Raw genomic sequence first — 21970 nt, 5'->3', positions numbered from 1 at the left:
TGACAGTGAGAACAATCAACCAATGGAACAGCTTGCCTTCAGAAGTTGTGGGAGCCTCATCACTGGAAGCTTTCAAGAAGAGACTGGACTGCCATCTGTCAGAAATGGTGTTGGGTCTCCTGCTTGGGCAGTGGGTTGGACTAGATGACCTACAAGGTTCCTTCCAACTCTGTTAACCTGTATCTGTAAGATGAACTCTAAAAAATTATATTTAAGCCTTTTGTTGAAAGATTCAATCTTGCAAGGATATAAAAACCCACTTTGATCCATTCCCAAATGAAGCAGAGCTGTATTAGTACTGTTGCTAAGGCTTGGAAAGCCATATGATTAGTTTTCCAATTACGGGCATCTCAGTTTTAAAAAAAAGGACCTCAGAGAACCTGGGACAGGTGCCAAGAAGGATAATGAAGTGGTCAAGGGACTAGAAACAAAGTCCTAGGAGAAGTAGTTGGATATATTTAACATGGGGGGGGGAAGGATCATGCAAAAGAAATATGGCAATACTTTTCAAGTATCTAAAGAGGTTTTTTTTTTTTTTTTCCCATAAATGAGGACCAAGACTTGCCCTCTGTTTTCCAAAAGTGCAGGACCAAGAATAATGGTTTTAATTACAGAAAAGTACTGTAGATTTCAGCTGAATGCAGGAAAAAGATAGTAATATTTTTTGAATATGTTGGAACTTATTTTTGAATACATTGGAACTGATTGATTAGAGATCAGATCAGATAGGTCCATTCTTCTGGAATGTTTTTAACTTAGATTCCTGTACTGGAGCAGGGGGTTATTATTTTATTTATTTATTTATTAGATTTCTATACCGCCCTACTCCCGAAGGACTCAGGGCGGTGCACAACCAGACAATAAAAACACATACAATACAAAATTTAAAAAATAGAATAAAATCAAATTAAATAATTTTGGCCCCGACAAATTTAAAAACCCCAAACTTTTAAAACCAATTTAAAATTGAATATATAAATACTAAAAGATATTTAAAATTTAAAAATCTTTTATAAAAGATTTTTAATATCTTTATAAAAGATATCATACAGACCTGTCCCTAATGCTCTAACTTTGAGGGTAAACATTATTATGCAAAGCACAGAAAAGGAATAGTGAAGCAAGAAAAAGAAATATCACTAAATGATCTAATTGGCATCAACACCTTTCTATATCTGTCCTTCCAAGCCATTCTTCCTTCAGCTATCTCTCTATATCTTTTAATGCCTTGCTACAATTTTCTCATTTTGTTCCTCTTCTGAGCTTTAAGCCTTATTCCTTTGCTTTATATGACCACAGTATCTCGAGATACTTCTTTTGTACTGGTGTCTCACTTTTGAGTTCAGTTCACATTTATTTTAGCCACGTTGAATCTTAATCCCGTCTTTTCTTCTTAAACTCTACAGTACCCTGATCTTCTTCATGTGTTGGCATTTTAGCCCCCAAGAATCCCCCAGCCGTTATGACCTCCAGCTTTGTCTCTATAGGAATGAGCAAATCAGTAGGAATTCTGAGTGCCTGAATCCTAACAACAACTGGAAGTACGAGATGGGCAAATCTTTCCTTGACAGGCTAAAATTGGCAGTAAGGATGCCAGGTGTCCACTATTTGAGCGGACAGTCTGCTTTTTTCACATTATGTTCACTATTTTTTTTTTCACAAAATAGTGGACATTTTTTTTATTCAAAAGCTTTATGATTGTATATTTTTTAATATTTCTCAACGTTGTACTGAAATTAAAGAATTATTCCTTAAACACAAAGAATTGATCTGGGGTTTCAACTCCCAGAATTCCACAGAGAGCATGCTGGCTGAGAAATTCTGGGAATTGAAGTCCACACAAGTCTTAAAGACTTAAATTTGCCAAGGTTGACAAATACTGGTTTAGAAGATGATTCTATGAAAAATTCACCTTCTTGCAAATTCAGTCTTCAGCTTTACAGATCATGCTCCTAGTTATAGGCTGTGTACAAATGGATTAACTGTGCCTATGAATTCTCAGAAGTCCTTCTCAAGATCAGAAAATTGTGCAAACATTTACAAAATAAATTAGGCAGAAAGATGAATGTAGTGCTTTGCATAATACTGTATAGGCAGGTTTCAAAATCAATTTTTGGAATGGCCTGGCTATGTAATTTTATTATTTTTACATTATTAGCATATCACATATTGAAACCAGTTTGATATTTAAGATCTATTTCTGGAATCATTTTTTTCCCTAGCTCTTCATCAAGTCATCAGTTATAATTATTAATGAACTATGTGATAGTTAACAACTTTCAACACCAAACTTTCTCTTTCATCAGCCTTTCCTCTCTCTCTCTCCCTTTGTTATTCTTACTTCTTACATTTATAAAAATAGTTACATTTATAAGAATCTTGCCTCAACACCCAAGTGAATACAGTAACTTTTATAAAGCTGATTTAAAATGGCATTTAATAATTATTACAGAAATAAATAGCAAACAATTTCAAATATTTTTATGCAATTGTAAAAAAACAAATTACATAAGTCCTGCTTTCTCAGGACAGCCTGTCTTTTAACGTGTGATCTATTCCAATCTATTTCTAATTATGTAAGCATTTTTTTTTAGCCAAGCATAGCTCAAAAATAAATTCACCTGAAAATGGTGCTTAATTAAAATTTTGTTAACGCTGCTATATCTTAATTCTAATCTTCTTCAGTTCTAATCAAACTTTGAGAGTGGGTTGAACTTTTTATTGGAAACTTTGCCAAAATTCATCACAAATCCCATAAAATGTATTAAAGGCACAGAGAATGCAATCAAGTTCAGCAACACTAACCAATGTTAGTCTCGTCATTTGTTTTAAAATTGCTTTTTTCTTAAAAAAATATTTTTTTAATTTTTTTTTTAAATTTCTGTGTTTATGGTGGGAATCTTTCATAGGCCTTTTTGTCTCAGTTTGCTTAAACATTTTGCGTTGATATTTCACTGATAAAAAGAGAATATTTGCACAGGGTATAAACCAGGGTTGAAATGTAAAATTTGTTACTACCGGTTCTGTGGGCATGGCTTGGTGGTGGTGGTGGTGGTGGGGTAATGTGACTGGGTGGGCATGGCCAACCTTTTTTTTTTTTAACTTTTCAAAGCATTTTTTCTAATGCTTTGAAAAGCCTCTGCCGCTCAGGCAACTCAGCTGGGATAGTCAGAGAGGCTTTTTTAAAAACACCTCTCTGCCGATTAGGCAACTCAGCTGGGATTGTCAGAGACTTTTCAAAGCATTTTTTTTACCACTTCTTCGGCCAAGAGGTTGCAGAAAAAAATGCTTTGAAAAGCCTCTGACTATCCCAGCTGAGCCGCGCAATCATCAGAGGCTTTTTTTTTTACTTTTAAAAGCATTTTTTCGTCGGAAGAGGTTGTAGAAAAAATGCTTTTAGAAGTAATTAAAAAAGCCTTTGATGATCCTGCGGCTCAGCTGGGCATGGTGGTGGTGGGTGGGGGCAGGGATTTTTGCTACTGGTTCTCCGAACCACCTGCCGCCATTGCTACCAGATCAGGCTATCCCGTCCGAACCAGGAGCATTTCACCCCTGGTATAAACAGAGAGCAAAACCCCACTCTCTTCTAGCACTAAAGATCTTACCAATTGGGCAATGAAACATCTGTAAGAACATAGGAGAACAAACACATCAGGACTAGATTTAGCAGTCCATCTGCATTTAAAAGACAAAGGCCACTCCTTTGAAGACAACAAAGTCCATATTTGGACATAGAGGACCACTGGTTTGAAAGAGGGATCAAAGAAGCCATCTATGTCAAAATTGAACAGCCCTCTCTCAACAGAGGGGGAGGGATATGACATCATCTATCTCCAATCTACAACACAGTCCTTTCTACAGTTCCAAGAAGGCTCCACACCAATTTGCATCACTCAGGTGACTCTGATGACACAGATAAACCTCCAGGTGACCTTAACGACCTGCTAAAAGAATGAAAATGTCCAGCTGTCTGCAAGGAGTATAAATCCTTCCATTCCCCACCATCCAGTCAGAGCTGAAGAAGCTTCTTGGATGAGAAGCGAAACGTCTTCAAAGAAAAACCAGAAAGTCCAGTTGCCTCTTGAAAAAAAGCACTTTTGGGACAATCATGAGCTGGATGACAGAATCTCCATAGACATCTGCAAGAAAACATCCAAGTTCAAAGAGTACCAAGCATCTCACATGTTCTTTTATATTTAACTTCTTTGTGACTTTAATACAAGTGGGGCTCACAAGTCAAGAGGGCATCTATGATAATACAGCTGAAGTTCTACCTGTCTTTTAGATGCACGGCTACTTCTTGACCATACCCTGCAGATATAAGAACCTAAGCAGTACCCTGATGGATCAGACTCCTAGTCTATCTAATGCATCAGTCTAATCTCACACAAAATCAACTACACGAGGAAGTCCACTTGTCTCCCAGCAGATGGTCTTCAGAGGCAATCCCTGTTCTGTCCCCGTCTCACACACGCACCCCCATCGACAGTCAATAGTGAAATAAACCAGCCGACAAAGGTTTCTCTAAGAGCAGAATTGGCAGCAACCCAGTGGCTGGCTGCCAAGAGTCTTTTACTTACAAAGGGAGTGTTTTTCAAAGCCAACACACAAGAGATAAGAGAATACTCAAAAAGTCCAGCAATGCAGAGAGGTTTGTTCAATATCAGTTTTTGCTTGTCACAGAGCTTGAACCGCCACCACACCCCCTTTTATACCCTGTGGGGTGTGGTCCAGTGACTCAGCCTAATCCCTGGCACGCCTCTTCCTCTGCTGCTTGCGCTTATCTCTGCGACGCTGTCGAGGGTCCAGCCAAGACTCATCATCATCATCATTACTGTCCACCTGTGGCTGCGTGGAAGTGCTTGGCCCAGGGCCCATCTCTTGGCCTTCGGAGGACACCGGAGGCATTGCCAAAGAGGAGGGTCCTGGAGAGGGAGGCCTTGCCAACTCCTCTCCTTCACTCTCGGAGTCCTCTTCTGCTGATAACAACAGTCCCACTGCCATCAATTCTTAACAGTCATTGATCTCCATAACTTCCATGAATCAATCCAACCCTTTTTTTTTGAAGTAGCCAGGCTGCTAGTCCAATACTACATCTCATGTAGCTAATTCTTTATATATCCATTTGTTGCAGGATCCGATCTGGGTCAGTCACCAGGATCATAGGTTTATTCTTCCAAGCTTTCAGGCTTGTGCTGGAACCCATCATCAGGGAACTTCTCTCTTTCCAGAATATATGCACTGGGCTGTTCTATGTGAACCCAAAAACATGGAAGAATAAACCTTTGGTTGTGGTGATCAACGCAGATGGGATCCTGCAACATTATTCTGAGACATGTATATTTACCTTCATATCTGTATTTGTCTTCCCCAGTTCTACCTATTCAGTAAAGAAATGCTAACAACTTATCTCTTTCTGTTGTAAAGATATGAGCCGCTCTCTCTGGCTGCTCTGAAGTGGCTTGTGATATAGCAGCACCTTTGCAAACTGGCAAGCAAAGAATTTCCTTTAATTTTGCAAAATTTTAAAGCACCCATTGTTACGAATGATGGCCATCAGGAATATCTGTTTTCATGGCATGACATTCATTCAAATGTTTTGTAAATGCATATTCAGTTTTTTTTTTTTTTTAAAAAAGATGTTGTGAGTGAACCATAGGAGGTTAAACAATTAGGAGGTTAACCTGAGTAAATATTGAAGCATAAAGGAAATTTTACAAGCACTTTGCTTATGGCTAACTGACTGGAATTGTTATGTTTCTGTTTGACTATATAGTAGTTATGCACTGTTAAAAATGTGTTTGTAGATCCTTTCCCTGTTTTCTCTCTTACATTTATTGATTTCTTCTTAACCCCTCATTATTGTCATCGCTCTCTTTTTCCCCCCTTAAATAATAATTGTGGTTTCATTATATTTCAATTTTTCCATTTAGGGGGAATAAATGGTAATACGAGGAAGACTGCATTTAGCAAATGCTATGTTTTGTCCTGTGAGATATTATAATTGGAAAAAATATTCAGCTAGGTAGGATTATTCAGAAGCTAAGTACAGTACTGAAGTAATTTGCATGTTAAGTGCCCTCCCCACAAAAAAATCAGACACATTTTTACCTAATATTGAAATCAATTAATCAATCAGAATTTTATATATTGCATTTTAACTTTAAAAAGTAAGGTTCAAAGACAACTGGCACATCTGAATGGAAGAGAAAGGTTAAAAAAATCAAGACAGTATCCATATAATCAAAGCCCAGGAACTCTTTAATGTGTATTGTGCATATGACATATAATTAAAAAAGGACCAGAACTTTGATTTCATGCCCTACTATGGAGTTTTTAATGCTCAACAATAAAATCAGTAGTTTTAGCAATTAAAACAATTTGGCACTTCATCTACAGAGATTTTTTGGCAAGTGTTTTATCTAACCAATATAATGTCAATAGACACAATGTTCATCAGAACACAACTTGATACTTCTTTTTTGTATCATGGCCTTTGACAATAATAGAATAGCAGAGTTGGAAGGGACTTTGGAGGTCTTCTAGTCCAGCCCCCTGCTCAAGCAGGAGACCCTATACCATCTCAGACAAGTGACTGTCCAGTCTCTTCTTAAAAACCTCCAGTGATGGAGAATCCACAACTTCTGAAGGCAAGCTGCTCCATTGGTTAATAGTCCTAACTGTTAGGAAGTTTCTCCTTAATTCCAGGTTGCTTCTCTCCTTGAGAAATCTTCCTGTTGTTCAGATGCCTTTATGTCAATGGTAACAATCCCTTCTTTCTTTTGACTTCCAGAATCACAGGTGCCTGATCAGCCAAGCTCTCTTCACGTCAGGCCTTTGTCAACCAGCATTGTCATGAGCTGGACCCCACCATTGAATCCAAACATCATTGTACGTGGCTACATCATTGGCTATGGGGTAGGCAGCCCCTATGCCGAGACAGTCCGGGTGGACAGCAAACAACGGTACTATTCCATCGAACATCTGGGTAGGTGATTTTTTTTTTCTTTCTGGTTGCTTAATATAGAACCGTTTCAGCTACATCCTAACCCTACAGGGGAATTACAAGCCAGCTCCTGCCTGTTTTCAAGAAATTCACAGCAAAAGCATGTCCGTGGAAGAATTGATTTTCGATTAACTGGAAACGCCAGACACACAGTGTGGGAAGACAATGACAGTCCTCTTAGATAACATATTTCTACAACAGTATACTCTAGCTTCATTACTCAAAACAGGTTTTTTTTTTTTTATTTTGTGAAGCATGTATAAGATAACAGATATAAGTATAAACCTGGTTATGAATACATGAAATGGATATGAATAAATGGGGACAGTAGGACAGGGATGGTAGGCACGTTGGTGCGCTTATGCACCCCCCTTACAGACATCTTAGGAATGGGGTGAGGTCAACAGTAGACAGTCTTAAGGTTAAAGTTTTGGGGGTTTGGGAAAGAAACCAGAGTCAGGTAGTGCATTCCAGGCATTGACCAGGCATTTTCTGCAATCAAGTTTGGAGTGGTTTACCTTAAGTTTGTATCTGTTGTGTATTGTTGTGGTTGAAGCTGAAATAATCATTGACAGATAGGACATTGTAGCAGATAATTTTGTGTACTATGCTTAGGTCAGACCGAAGGCGGCATAGTTCTAAGTTGTCTAAGCCCAAAATTTCAAGCCTGGTGACATAAGGTATTTTGTTGCGAGCAGAGGAATGGAGGACTCTTCTCATGAAATATCTCTGGACTCGCTCAATTGTATTAATGTCTGATATGCATTGCAGGTTCCAGACAGATGAGCTGTATTCGAGAATTGGTCTAGCAAATGCTTTGTATGCTCTAGTTAGCAGTACAATATTACCAGAGAAGAAGCTACGCAAGATTAGATTAACAACTCTTAATGCCTTTTTGGCAATGTTGTTACAGTGGCCTCTGGCACTTAGATCATAAGAGATGAGTACTCCAAGGTCCTTGACAGAGTGAGGGTCGTCTATGAGGTCGTATCTGCCCAGCTTGTATTTTGTGTTCACTATGAGTAGAACATGAGAACCATTTTGGGGTACTGGTTAAGGCATCAGGCTAGAAACCAGAAGACTGTGAATTCTAGTCCCTCTTTAAGCCTGAAGCCAACTCGGTGCTTCTTATCCCTAGGAAGCAAGCACCACTTCTGAAATCTAGCCAAGAAAACTGCAGGTACTACTTGAGGCAGTCATCAGGAGTCAACACTGACTTGAAGGCATACAAACTCATCTCTAGAATGTAGACAGGCACAGAGTTCCTTCCAGCCTAAGGGGTTCATGGTACATTTGTCAGAGGCACCACCAGGATCAGATTACCAGGTAAAATTTAGGATTCCTTTAGCCTAGATCAGTGGTAGGCAAACTTGGCTCTTTCACACCCTGTGGACTTCAACTCCCAGAATTCCTAAGATAACTTGGCTGTCTTAGGAATTCTGGGAGTTGAAGTCCACAGGGTGTGAAAGAGCCAAATTTACCTACCACTGGCCTAGATAATGTCAGAGTTCCAAGTAATAGATTCATAGCAAGCAAAACTCTTGAGGCAAGTAGATTCCTGAAAGAATAGCTTTATTGGAAATATCATATTGGCACAGATCTAGTGAAAACTGACTCTGAAGTCTCCTGCAGTTTTCACCTAATTAAAAGTTTTTCTACTTTCTCAAAACAATCAGTCACATGGTCCAATCACGGTGCGGACTGGCAGCCGGGTAGCATCACTCCACTTCCTTCAACCAGGTGTGAGAATGTCTTTGGTTCCCAAGAGAAGATATTTTGTTTTGGCCACAAAATCCCCTCTATCTCAAATCCCCCCCTCCCTATCCCTCAGCTCCAGGGTGGCAACACTGAAGTGGTTCAAAATGGCTTCGGTCAGGCCAGCTTCAGGGTCGACAGATGTCTTCCAACAGACAACAGTTTATCCTTAGTAATCATCCCGTGTAGTGGAGGAGGTGTCTTGCCTATTCCGAAACCGAGTGGCAGAGAATTGTCATCATTGATACTCATGTGATAATAATGTGGAGATGTGTTTCCACTTTCAGCCACCAAGTTGTTACTTTTCCTCTGCTCTCATTTAAACTTAAAGAGAAATACTTAAGTTCTTAGCTGCAACTTTGGCTTTATTCTGTTGTAACCTTTTCGTATCTAATACTTACTCCATTGCTTTATTTTAAAATGTTACTATTTTGTTGTTATTTTATTCTGTGTTATGACATTCCTATATTATGGCCTGTGATTACAATGGCTTGTTTACTTACTTACTTACTTATTTACATTGTAATGGTTGACAAACTGGCCAGTATCCAAGGAAAAGATTCCCTGTTTCCAGTGGTGAAATTCAAAAATTTTCCCTACTGGTTCTATGGGTGTGACTTGGTGGGCGTGGCTTGGGGGGGGTCATGTGACTGGATGGGTGTGGCCAATTTTTTTTTTACTTTTTTAAAGTAAAGGTTGGCACCTTCTATCATATGTGGTGGACCTGTTCAATGACAAAAAGGTTTTGGTCTAGAGTTCGAATTTGGTTACAGGAAATAATTGAAGAGGAATTAGACTTATCCCCTGAAATATTTCTTTTGGGAATAATTAGGAATGGGCTTACTAAAGATAAAATCCAACTTATAATTCATATTACAACAGCGGCTAGATTAGTTTATGCGAAATTTTGGAAAGATAAAACCATACCACCAGAGGAAATTTTAATAAATAAAATTTTAGAGTGCGCAGAAATGTCAAAACTAACGAACGAGCTAAATAACAACGAGAAATCAAAACACCATGTAGTATGGGGAAAGTGGTACGAATGGTTAAATAATAGGATAAAATCATGATATCAGGGTATGCTTATTATTATGCTTATTTCTTGCAATTTAAGTGTGAAGTATACCTGATGTATATCTTGTAAATATGTACAAACACTGCACTTCTGATTTTAGTAGAGATTTGATGTTTTTAATCATAAAACTAATAAAGTATATTTTAAAAAAAATAAAAAATAAAAAAAAATAACTAAAAAGAGTTTTTAAAAAGTTCCGAGGATCAGCTGTGACTACCGGTTCGGGCAAATAGTAAAAAATACTTTTAAAAAGTTTTTTTTAAAAGAGGTTCCAATGATCCCACAGCACAGCTGATTGTCACAGCTGATCACTGGAACTTTTTTTTTACTTTTTGTAAGCATTTTTTTACTACCCATTCACCCAAACCGGTGTTCTGCCCCAGCTCCGGATTCCCGAGGATATAGACACACACCAACGGTCCTTATCAAATTTATTAAGTAGCAAGAATAAACCAAAGTCTGGCAAAGGTTGGCAACCAGCCCAGAAAACAAGATACGATAAGACCTTTCCAAAAATGCTCTGATGATAATTACAAGTTGTTTCCAGCAAGAAACTTACTAATGGCGTGTGACTTAAATAGGCTAAGGGAGTGGCCAATTATCCTCAAGCCTTACTCTCGAGGAGACCTCCTCCTCCTGAGTAGCCACTTCTGCCTTTTTGGCAGCCCTGCATGCTCAAGCATTGAGGAGAGGCTCCTCCACTTTGCTCTCTCCACTTGAAGGAGCCTCTGGAGGTTCTGAAGGCCCTGGCTGAGTCTCTGCCTCTGGCATCACATCCTCTTCAGCCTCCTCGCTGTCCGACGCGAGCACCGGCTGCGCAGGCTGCTGGCGCGACACCACACCAGCCTCCTCGTCATCGGGATCAGCCACGATCCGCGCAGGCCGCTGGTGGGCCACAACAACCGGTAGTAAAAAAATGCTTTAAAAAGTAAAAAAAAAAAAAAGGTTCCAACGATCAACTGTGACAATCAGCTGTGCTGTACAATGGTTGGAACTCTTTTTTTTTACTTTTTTTAAAAAAAAATTATAAACTTTATTAACAAATAAATAAAACACACACAAAACATATATAACAAAACACAGCAAAAAAAATACATTATACAATAAATCAGTTATATATATTCAATCATTTGAAGCATCTGTTTCGTAGTGATGTATCCAGTTACACAATTACACATATTTCCATAAATCTTAACTCACTGATACCTTTTTACCTCTTTACCCTCTCCTCTCTTCTGCTCTCTAAGGCTTCTTCTTCTTCTTCTTCTTCTTTTTTTTGTTCTATATATTACCTTCACTTTCTGAGTTTCTCTCTAAAGATTTTATATGCTAGCAATTGGAAATCGGAAAAAATCCCATCGGAAGAAGATATAATAGATAAGATAACACAATGTACGGAAATGGATAGGTTAACAAAAGAATTAAAGGAAAAAGAAGACACTGAATTTTATAAAGTTTGGAATAAATAGTATCATTGGCATAGGGTAGCTACGGAAGAAATATAATTAGAAACCAGAGAGAATAAAAGTATAGTTGTGCATGTAACCACCTCCTTATGGGCGGTAAAATCTTTTTTTTTTTACTTTTTAAAGCATTTTTTTTTACTACCGATTCAGGCAAACCAGCCTTAACTGGGAGCATTTTACCCCTGCCTGTTTCCTTTCTCTTCTGTGCAAATTCCTTTTCAGAGGATATCTGGGACCAAATAGTCCAGCCTTAAGAAATGCAAGACAGGAATGATATAAAGTAGCCTACAGGTAAAATCTAATAAATGACAAACTTGCTTCTCTGAAGTCCACGAATTCCATTCTGTGGGACTGGATTGGAAGGAAACCAAGAAGAATTATTTATAGGAAAGATTAAACACAAGTTTGGGAAACCCTCTTTTTTTCATCTTCTCCCTCCCAGTGTTTAGATTTCTGCCACTCTTATAATAGCTTGTAGTTCAGAGGCAGTGCCTTAGTCCTTGTAGTTATAGCCCTCCAATATTTTGGATTTAATTTTTAATCATTGGAACAGGCATTTCAGAACCTGGGACCATGCGAATCCAACATCTGTCAAATTCTAGTGTCACTTCCTAACATTGTCTCTGTCACTTTCTAACATTGTACAGCTGCTGTTTCTGTTGCACTCTGTTGCAATCTTGGAAACAGACACAGTTGCTTTAATGAGTCCCAGAGAGGTCTGATATACAAGCCATCTCTTCTGAATCAAATCCAAAGCATTGAATAACCTCATTAATTAGCACCGAAGCAGCAGAGAGCCTGGGTTATGAGCTTTCCCCCCCAATATTAGAGTCTAATCCAGAAAATGGCAAATTTAAGAGTCTCTGTAATTACTTAACTTGCCTGCTGCTTGTTAATTTTGTTGTCATCCCTAATGCCTTTAATAAAGCTGCTGAATTGTTCAGGAAAGTGTAAAACAGCCGATCAAATGAGGAGCCTGTCGATCTGGAGACGGATTCCTAAACACAATCAGCATTTTATATTCTATGACTGCAAATGTTAACAGCTATTCAGAATACACCTTTGCCTCATCCCCAATTTTAAATGCTAATGAGTCCCACACTATATTTCAGAACAAATTTACCCCATCGGTGCCCAGGTTCGAACAGGATGGCAATCAAACTTGCATACTTTTTTATGTGTCAAAATAGTGTCAGGAGGTGTTTCATTATCTAGTCCTCATTACATACTTTCTCTGACATTTTGCCTTGGCACCATGCAGAGAAAATGTTTTATTCGATGGATGGAAAGGAAACTTTGCCAGGGCACAAAGACCAAATGTTGAGAGAAAGATTTCTTAAAGGAATTCACGGCTACATCTGAATACGTATCAGTGTCAGCACTTCAGCCTGCATTTATTTTATTTGAGACGATATCGAAACCTGACAATCAGTTCTACAAACTTATCCGTGCATTTTTTTTTAATCGTTCCTGAGTTACGTTGTCCCTTGGGCAGTCCTAAATAGCTAACAGAGGCAAAAACTTCTTTGAATTAGGTTCAACTTCTAGTGCCTTCAGAAAGATGTTTAGGTAGTTTTCTTTTTTCTTAATAGATAAAATTACCATTAATTGAATAAAATAAATAACCCAGCAAGAGATGAGGCGCCGGCGAATCAGCCCCAGCCGCTTCTCTCCCCAGCAGAGGGATGAAAAGAGGGAGGCGCAGCAGAGGGATAGAAGAGCCACATGCGGCTCTGCAGCCGCGGGTTGCTGACCCCTGTTCTAGGCAAATTGAATCTATCATATATGCCCTTCTTCAGTTCTTGCTTTACAGAGACATGTGAATTAATCTTACCTCTTCCTGTTGAGGAGCATGATGGCTTGAGTGGTTAGGACACTGGGGTGGAGGTTAGGAAGCTTGCATTCAAGACCTGAGCGCTACCATAGTTGAGTTCCCGTCCTTTGCTCCAGTTCTTGCCGGGGACAATGAAAAAAGACTCCAACTGGATGTCCACCCAGGCAATGGTGATGTCACTGAATAATCCTTTCCACTCACAAGCATCTTGGTGATTCTAACAAAAGTGCTAAGCTACCACTTCCTGTTGTACTTTTACAACAGGAAGATTGTAAAGACTTTAACAATTTTTGCTTGTACTCCCTTGGAAACACATATAGTTTTCTTTGGTACATGTAAAATGCATTTGAAAGAAACTGTTAGGTACGGGCTAATATTTTGATCAATTCATATCAATTGATCATTTTCTGCAGCTATGTCATCTAATAATCCTGACTGTTGTACTTTTATGTTTTTCTTATTTGCTAGCATGTGCTTGCTTATTTTCTTATTTGTTTGTTTATATCACACAGTTAACTCGACTGGGAGTCACAGATTGTGAAAAGCATAGTAAAAATGGTTGCTCGTCCAGAGAAACAATCATAACAGACTTGCCCTCAAAGCCTGATAAGATGAAATAAAAAATATTTTATTTCTAAAATACCGTATTTTTCAGAGTATAAGATGCACCTTTACCCCCCTAAAAGGGGGTGAAAATTTGGGTGCGTCTTATACACCGAATGTAGCCCCGCCCACCCACTGGCCCCCACCCTTTGGCCTCTGCCTCCCAGCAGTTTACCTCCTTGCAGCAAGCAGCAAGAAGAAACAGCTTGTTTCAGTTTCAGCTCAGCCTAATTAGCACAAGTTGATTGGATCGGCCTCCCAACTCTCAGCTGTTTTGTTCTCAGCTGTTTTGTGCAGACCTCTGCTGCTTGCTGCAAGGAAGTAAATTGCTGGGAGCAGATTTTTTTTTTCTTGTGCTAATCAAGCTATGCTGAAAACAAAAATGAAAGTAAAGCAGGCTGTTTGCTGCAATGAGGCAAAATTGCTGGGAGGCAGAGGCAGATTACTTTTTCTTGTTTTCCTTACAAAAAAAGATAGGTGCATTTTATATTCCGAAAAATACGTTAAGTAATCCTTCATCCAGACTTTTTAAAACTACAGTATACTTACCATTGGTAAGATAGACAGCTAATAAATTTGATAATTAATAATAATAATGGCTCTTATTGTAGTCTTTGACTTACAACCAGAACTGCAGTCAAGATTTCCATTGCTAAGAAAGGCAGTTATTAAGTGAGTTGCACCTGATTTTGCAACCTTTTTATTTTTTTGCCATGGTTGTTCAGTGAATCACTGGAGTTGTTAAGTGAATCATGTGATTATTATTGACTTTGCTTGACTTTCTTGATTTTGCTGGCTGGGAAGATCACAAAAGGTGTTTCCATGACCTTGAGATGCTGCAGCCATCATAATTGGAAGGTGCTGGTACTCACCTTTAAAGCCCTACATGGCTTAGGTCCGGAGTATTTGCAGGATCATCTCCTACCTGCCTCCCACCATCCTGTTCGATCTCATAGGGCTGCCCTCCTCAGGATACCGTCAGCCAGACAATGCCGGCTGGCGACATCCAGGGGTAGAGTGTTCTCCATGGGCACTCCTGTCCTCTGGATCGAGTTACCCACTGAGCTTCGGACGGCGCCTGATCTCCGCTTCTTCCATTGGGACTTGAAGACCTGGCTGTTTCAACAAATGGGTTGACCTTGATCCTTGGGTTTTTCTTATTTTGATTGTCGTTGTTTTAACTGGGTTTTAATCTTTTTGATCTTTTATTATTGTATGTTTTTTAACTTGTGTTCGCCGCCCTGAGTCCTTAGGGAGAAGGGCGGCATATAAATTTTTGGTAAAATAAAATAAAATAATAAATAAATAAATAATTGTACCTTGGTTGCAGTGGTGGGATTCAGCCAGTTCGCACCACTTCGGGAGAACCGGTTGTTAACTTTCTGAGCAATTTGGAAAACTGGTTGTTGGAAGAAATCATTAGGGCAGAGAACCGGTTGTTAAATTATTTGAATCCCACCACTGCCTGGTTGCCAAGTGACAAAATTTTGATTGTATGACCATGGCAATGCTATGATAATTGTAAGTGCAAGGACTGATTGTAAGTCAATTTTTAAAGTGTTGTTGTAACTGATTATTAAATGAATGGTTGTAGATGTACTTTTAATTATAACCTCCTTTCTAGTTTTTTATATAGTTCTTCTAGAGTTCTTTTACAGTTCTTGGTGTAATAATTACTTTATAGCTTTGTATTAGTAATTCTGAACTGTAGAGATTTTCCCATCATTTATAAATTGGATTAATTGCATCACAATGATTATTTCTTTGTGCTGGTCAATTTTGAAAGCATTTCATAGTGACATTAATTTAATAATAGCCTTTTTAGACTGCCACAAATTAGGTGTCTCAGTGAAGAAAATAAACTTGATGTTATAATACAATTAAAAACCCACCCTTTGGCCTCCATCTCAATCAAAACTCTTCAGTCTATCTAGCAGTACCAGAATGGGCATCAAGAAAGTTAGGATGGCACTTGCAACAAAGCTTCACTCCTTGTGTATATTCAGTACATTGATGACTAGAATAGAGTAGAGTAGAGTAGAGTAGAGTAGAGTAGAGTAGAATAGAATAGAATAGAATAGAATAGAATAGAATAGAATAGAATAGAATAGAATAGAATAGAATAGAATAGAATAGAATAGAATTCTTTATTGGCAAAGTGTGATTGGACACACAAGGAATTTGTCTTTGGTGCATAAGCTCTCATTGTACATAAAAGCTTTATCACTTATCATTTAAAAGCTTAAGTCTGTAGATAATTTCATAGCCCTCTTTTTGACTCGTGCAGTATACATGTCCTCAATATCTCAATGTATAAAGGAGCAGGAGAGGAACACAGTGGCACAGTTAGGATGCTGGCTTGAAAGCAGCAAGCTCATGTTCAATACTTGAGTGCTGCTGTAGGGTGGGATGAGCTCCCATCCTTTGCTCCAGCTCCTGCTGAGTGATGATGTCACTGGCTAATTCTTTCAACCCAGAAGCACCTTGGTGCCTCCAACACGAGTGTGATACGAAGGAGCAATATATCCATCACACTGTTGTAATTGCACTATATCAGTGAGATGGGCAGCATAGAAATTTAATAAAATAAATAAATATTTTCTCTTCCTGTGGACATCATCGAATCTAGCTTAGATTATCTCATGCATTACATAGGTTTGATCAGTCTACACACCACAGCTATTAAAAATCCAAAAATCTTCTGGCATTTTTGCCCAGAAGCAACCTGATGCAAAGGGATTCTATCATTTATGTAACTCTGTTGTGAACTAAGTCATACTGTGTCTGGAACAATCTGCTAGATAGGTCAGGTTAAAATGCCTGAGATGCCAGCTTAAACGCAGTAGAGGCAAAAATAGACTCCCTTCTTCATTCCCTTCAAAAGAAAAGACTAGCAAGTTAGCAAAGAAATGTAAATAAGCATAAGAACCGTACAGCAATCACATTTAGACTTCATAAAAACGAACAATTGTTGAGAATTCCTGTGCCGCATGAAATAATGCTATGTTTAGACACTTCTTGGCAATTCCCACTTAGCTTCTCCTGTCACTAAAGTGGTAAACTAATGTTCAGATGCTGCCTTTTTGGTTTATTTGGCAGAACATTCAAAACAGAATTTCTAGATTCTTCCCATTTTAACAGGCTAGAATTAGCTTTCAACCCTCTTTTTAAACAGAAATAAGTTAGGACTCTCACAATGGCATCACACTCTGACGTTCTTTTGGACTGCAATTCCTATGAACCCTTGTCAATGACCATGTTGGCTCATTGATCAGATGTGAGTTTGTCTAAAATATCTGGAGAACATTAAGCTGGCATACCTCCAAGGTGAATGTATTTCTCAGAGAGGGAAAAGTGGGAATCAGTGACCAGAATTGTTTACTTTGCAAACAGAACAGATTTTTGTTTTAGGATTAGTGACACCAACTACAGCTAATTAATTAAAGTTGTCCAGATGGTTTTCAACCACAGGTCAAACTTGTGTCTCTTGATACTTAAGACTTAGTGACCTATAAAGTCAGTGCTAAAAAGGAGACTGCAGAAAAGAAAATCTTCTCCTAAGTTTTTTTCCCCCTCTGTTTGATATCCTTTTCTGTTTAAAGGCTCAACTCTTATAGCTATTGCTGATGCTACAAACAAGAAATTTCCAACAAATCTGATACACAGCATGGTACATAAGCCCAAAGGGATTCACATCATTGGAGTGTCTGATTTTCACAACAGCTAGTCCTAAAGCTTGCCTTACTTCTGTGCGGGAAGACAAATAGCAGTTGATCCCCATAAGACTAAATTCCAACAGAAATCAATGCAGTTGTGAAAGAGTCACCACTAAATTTGTAATGGCAGTAAGAATTTCTCTGTGACAAAAAAAAAACAAGGAAAAATTCTGCTCATACAGTTTGAAAATAGATCTGTTTCAACCAACACACTGAAACATAGAATCATATGTTTCTATGTTTCTAGAAACATAATCATATGTTTCTATGTTAATCATAGTCCAAAGCCCTGTCCAAAGTAGGAATCCTTATACCATCCTGGACAAATGAATGTCCAATTCATTTTACATAGAATATAGAATAACAGAGTTGGAAGGGACCTTGGAGATCTTCTAGTCCACCCCCCTGCTTAGGCAGGAAACCCTACACCACTTCAGACAAATGGTTATCCAACATCTTTTTAAAAACTTCCAGTGTTGGAGCATTTACAACTTCTGGAGGCAAGTTGTTTCACTGATTAATATGAAAGTTCATATTGCAGTGAACTTTCATTTTAACTTAAAAACAAAGTAAGGTTAAAAGCCGATTGGCACATCTGAATGGAAGAGGAAGTTTTTTTTAAAAAAAAAACGCAAGACAGTATCCACATAATGTCAATAGACACAACGTTCGTCAGGACAGATTTGATACTTTTTTGCATCATGGCCTTTGACACTAATAGAATAACAGAGTTGGAAGGGACCTTGGAGGTCTTCTAGTCCAACCCTCTGCTCAAGCAGAAAACCCTATACCAGTGATGGCTAACCTTTTTGCTTTCGCGTGCCAAAAGCGGGGGGGGAGCACGGAGGGGTCTCGCACATGTGTGCCCACACCCATAATTCAATGCGCCCCGTCACCGCACACATGACTCCGCTGCGCTCCCCCCCACTTTTGGCATGTAATGGCCCAGTGGGCTCGGTAGGCCCATTTTTTGCCCTCCCCAGAGCCTTTCTTGGAGCCTGGGGAGGACGAAAACGGCCTTCCCCATGCCCCCGGAGGCCGGAAACGGCCTATTTTCCAACTTCCGGTGGGCCCAGAAGGCCTGAAAATCAGCTGGCTGGCACGTGCATGCATGCTGGAGCTGAGCTAGGGCAACACTCGCGTGCCCACCAATATGGCTCCGTGTGCCACCTGTGGCACGCGTGCCATAGGTTCGCCATCACGGCCGTATACTATTTCAGACAAATGGTTGTTCAATCTATTCGTCAAAACTTCCATTGTTGGAGCACCCATAACTTCTAGAGGCAAGCTGTTCCACTGATCAATTGTTCTAATTGTCAGGAAATTTCTCCTTAGTTCTAGGTTGGATCTCTCCTTGATAGGTTTCCACCCATTGCTTCTTGCCTTGCCTTTGGATAATTGGTTGATCCCATCGTTTTTGTGGCAAACCCTTAGATATTGGAACACTGCTATCATGTCACCTAGTCCCTCTTTTCATTAAAATAGACATACCCAATTCTTCAACTGTTTTTCATATGTTTTACCTTCCGATTCCCTAATTTCTTTTCCCCGAAGTTCCCCTAAAGATTTCTATGTCCTTGCCGCAGTGGTGGGTTGCCCCCGGTTCGCACCGGTTCTATAGAACTGGTAGTAAAACTGGTGGGAGGCTCCACCCACCGACCCCAACGTCATCAAAACACTTCATCATTCGACGTCATTCTGCGTGCTTGCGCAGAAGAGCGCGTGTGCGGCCCCACTGCAAACTGATAGTAAAGGTAAGTAGTACCCACCCCTGCCTTGCAGCCATGTTTTTTGCGTCCCAGAAAAAAAATATATGCATAGGTTTATGTGTTTCATTCCAGAGATATCTGGCAATTGGCACCAATGCCTTTCCTTTCCTCCTTTTCTGGAATGCAAATTTTATTGGACATTCTTCTAGAAAAGTGTTCACCCCCTTTTGTATTCATCCATATCTCAGGAGGCCACGACCATAAATTTCCCATTCTTTGTGGCTTTCCACACTCATAGTCATATCAAATGGTTATTTAAAAGATTCTACCAGTATTTTTTAAGTTATTACAGCCCTGAGGTCTGGTACAAACTTTGTTATTCAGTTGATAAGCCATGTCTCTTCATGACCCCATGGACTTTAACATATTAGGCAGAAGTGGCTTTCACATAATTTTACCACCAGTTCTCCATGCGCTGACAATGTGAGCGTGCGCCTTCCATGCATGCACACCAGTGGTGGGTTCCTCCCGGTTCGGTCCGGTTCGGCCGAGCCGGTAGCGGTGACAATATGATGTCACCGAACCGGTTCTCCCCCCCCGCCCCCCCCACCCCCCCCACCCCCCCCACCCCCCCACGTTATTCTTACCTTTTATTTGGTCCCACCCCCAATCTATTGCTGCCTCCTGAGTCCCAGCTGATGACTAGAGGGAAAAAAACTGTTTAAACTCTTGCCGGGGGGCTTCAAAGGGCCGCCCTACAGCTGATCAGTGTTAAAAGCAAACAAATGAGTCGGGTCGTAAGTGCGAGAACCTTCCAGAAATGACTCTGACCAGCTAGCCACGCCTACCTAATCACATGACCTCCAAGCCACACCCACAAAATAAGCCACACCCACAGAACCGGTAGTAAAAAAATTTAGAACCCACCCCTGATGCACACGTCCTTCTGCGCATGAGCTTTGGTCGCGTGTGCGGCTTGCACACATGCACGCGGCTTAGAAAACGTGACTAAATAGGATGGCATAGCGCGGGGCGGGTGGGCAAGCCCACCCACAGGTCACCACTACTGGTTCTCCTGAACCAGTCTGAACCGGCTGACTACCACTACTGATGCCAGGACACCCGTCCTCTTGGATTTTATCCAAATTCATGTTCGTTGCATCAATAATTGCTATCTAACTATTTTATACTCTGCCATCCCCTTGTCCTTTTGCCTTCAATCTTTCTCAAAATCAGGGTCTTTTTCCAGTGCAGATACAAACTGGTTTGATCCAGATCCTGAAAAGATAAATAAGGCCTTAAATTTAGCATCTATAGAGCCTGGTTTTTCAAGTTGTTGGTTGTAAATGCTCAGCTCCATCTGGTCACCTGGACTCTACCCCAAATTAAGGGATTACAGCAGTGGTGAAATCCAATTTTTTTTACTACCGGTTCTGTGGGCGTGGCTTGGTGGGCATGGTGGGGCTTGGTGGGCGTGGCAGGGGAAGGATACTGCAAAATCTCCATTCCCACCCCACACCCAGCCAGAGGTGGTATTTGCTGGTTCTCCGAACTACTCAAAATTTCTGCTACCGGTTCTCTAGAACCTGTCAGAACCTGATGGATTTAACCTCTGGATTACAGGGTTGTAAAAAAAGGAGGAGGTTTATCTTTCACTATGGTTTTTTTCCCCACTGCCCTCCATTGCTATTCAGTCCTGCTACATCTTTCAAAATCTTCTTTCCTGATCTCTAACTTTCATTTCACCCGGTGGTCTTCCGGGTGCACTTCAAGGTGTTGGTTATCACCTTTAAAGCGCTCCATGGCATAGGGCCTAGCTATCTTCGAGACCGCCTGCTGCCACCGACGACCTCCCATCGACCCGTGCGCTCCCACAGAGAGGGCCTCCTCAGGGTGCCATCAGCCAAACAGTGTAGGCTGGTGACCCCCAGGGGGAGGGCCTTCTCTGTGGGGGCACCTACCCTCTGGAATCAACTGCCTCCAGAGATCAGGAGAATCCAAGACCTCAGTGCCTTCCACCGTGCCCTTAAAACCTTCCTTTTCCAGCAAGCCGGGCTGGCCTAATTTTTTAAGTGTTTTTAAGTGTTTTGTTTATTGTTTTTAATTAACAGGGCCAAATTTATATATGTATATTTTAACTGTATTTTAATATTTGTATTTGATGTTTTTTTACTTGGCTGTTCACCGCCCTGAGTCCTCAGGGAGAAGGGCGGTATACAAATTCAAAATAAAATAAATAAAAAATAAAATAAATTTACTTGAAATGTCCATCAGCAGAATTCTGGTTTCTGTAGTTAGAACAGATTTCTAGACTAACTGCACATTCCACTGGCCCGTTAACATAAAATTAAAATACAAGGGGGTGGAAAAAATCATTTTAGAGATGAAATAGAGTGGGAAAAATCAATTGACTTTGAAGGTGGATGGGGAAAAGAATGTATCTGATTAATCTTAAAAGGGGATTTGGAGAAATTAATGAATGCAATAAATTAGATCCGTAAGTTAGATGGGGAGATCTATTGATTTTAATAATGGTTTGGGGAACAGCTCATTTCTGGTAGATGGGCATTGGAATTAAATAATTTCAAAGACATTAAGAAGCGTATCTGTTTCAAAGTGGATTCTAAAGTTTTAATGCTACCACTCTAGAAGGATACTAAGCATATTTGGATCTAAGAGCTTCGAACCAGTTTGATGAAGATTAAAGCCAGTTTGGTGTAGTGGTTAAGGTGTTGGCCTAGAAACCAGGAGACTGTGAGTTCTAGTCCTGCCTTAGGTATGAAAGCTGGCTTGGATGGCTTTG

The 21970-nt window shown here is 39.9% G+C and overlaps 1 protein-coding gene across 1 annotated transcript in view; it reads left to right on the top strand.

Moving 5' to 3' along the window:
• The window catches only part of DCC (DCC netrin 1 receptor), a 764852-nt gene that overhangs the window by 562802 nt on the left and 180080 nt on the right, over nucleotides 1-21970 (top strand). Inside the window, exon 15 of the mRNA XM_070934567.1 lies at nucleotides 6794-6988. Within this exon, the coding sequence (XP_070790668.1) occupies nucleotides 6794-6988 (195 nt within the window). The remainder of the gene's footprint in view (nucleotides 1-6793; nucleotides 6989-21970) is intronic.

This window comes from Pituophis catenifer, unplaced genomic scaffold, assembly GCF_029215685.1.
Source record: "Pituophis catenifer annectens isolate HBS135680 unplaced genomic scaffold, rPitCat1.0.hap2 SCAF_2, whole genome shotgun sequence".
Lineage (NCBI taxonomy): Eukaryota > Metazoa > Chordata > Lepidosauria > Squamata > Colubridae > Pituophis > Pituophis catenifer.
The sequence above is the reverse complement of the archived record's forward strand: the minus strand, read 5'-3'. Positions and strand labels throughout refer to the sequence as shown.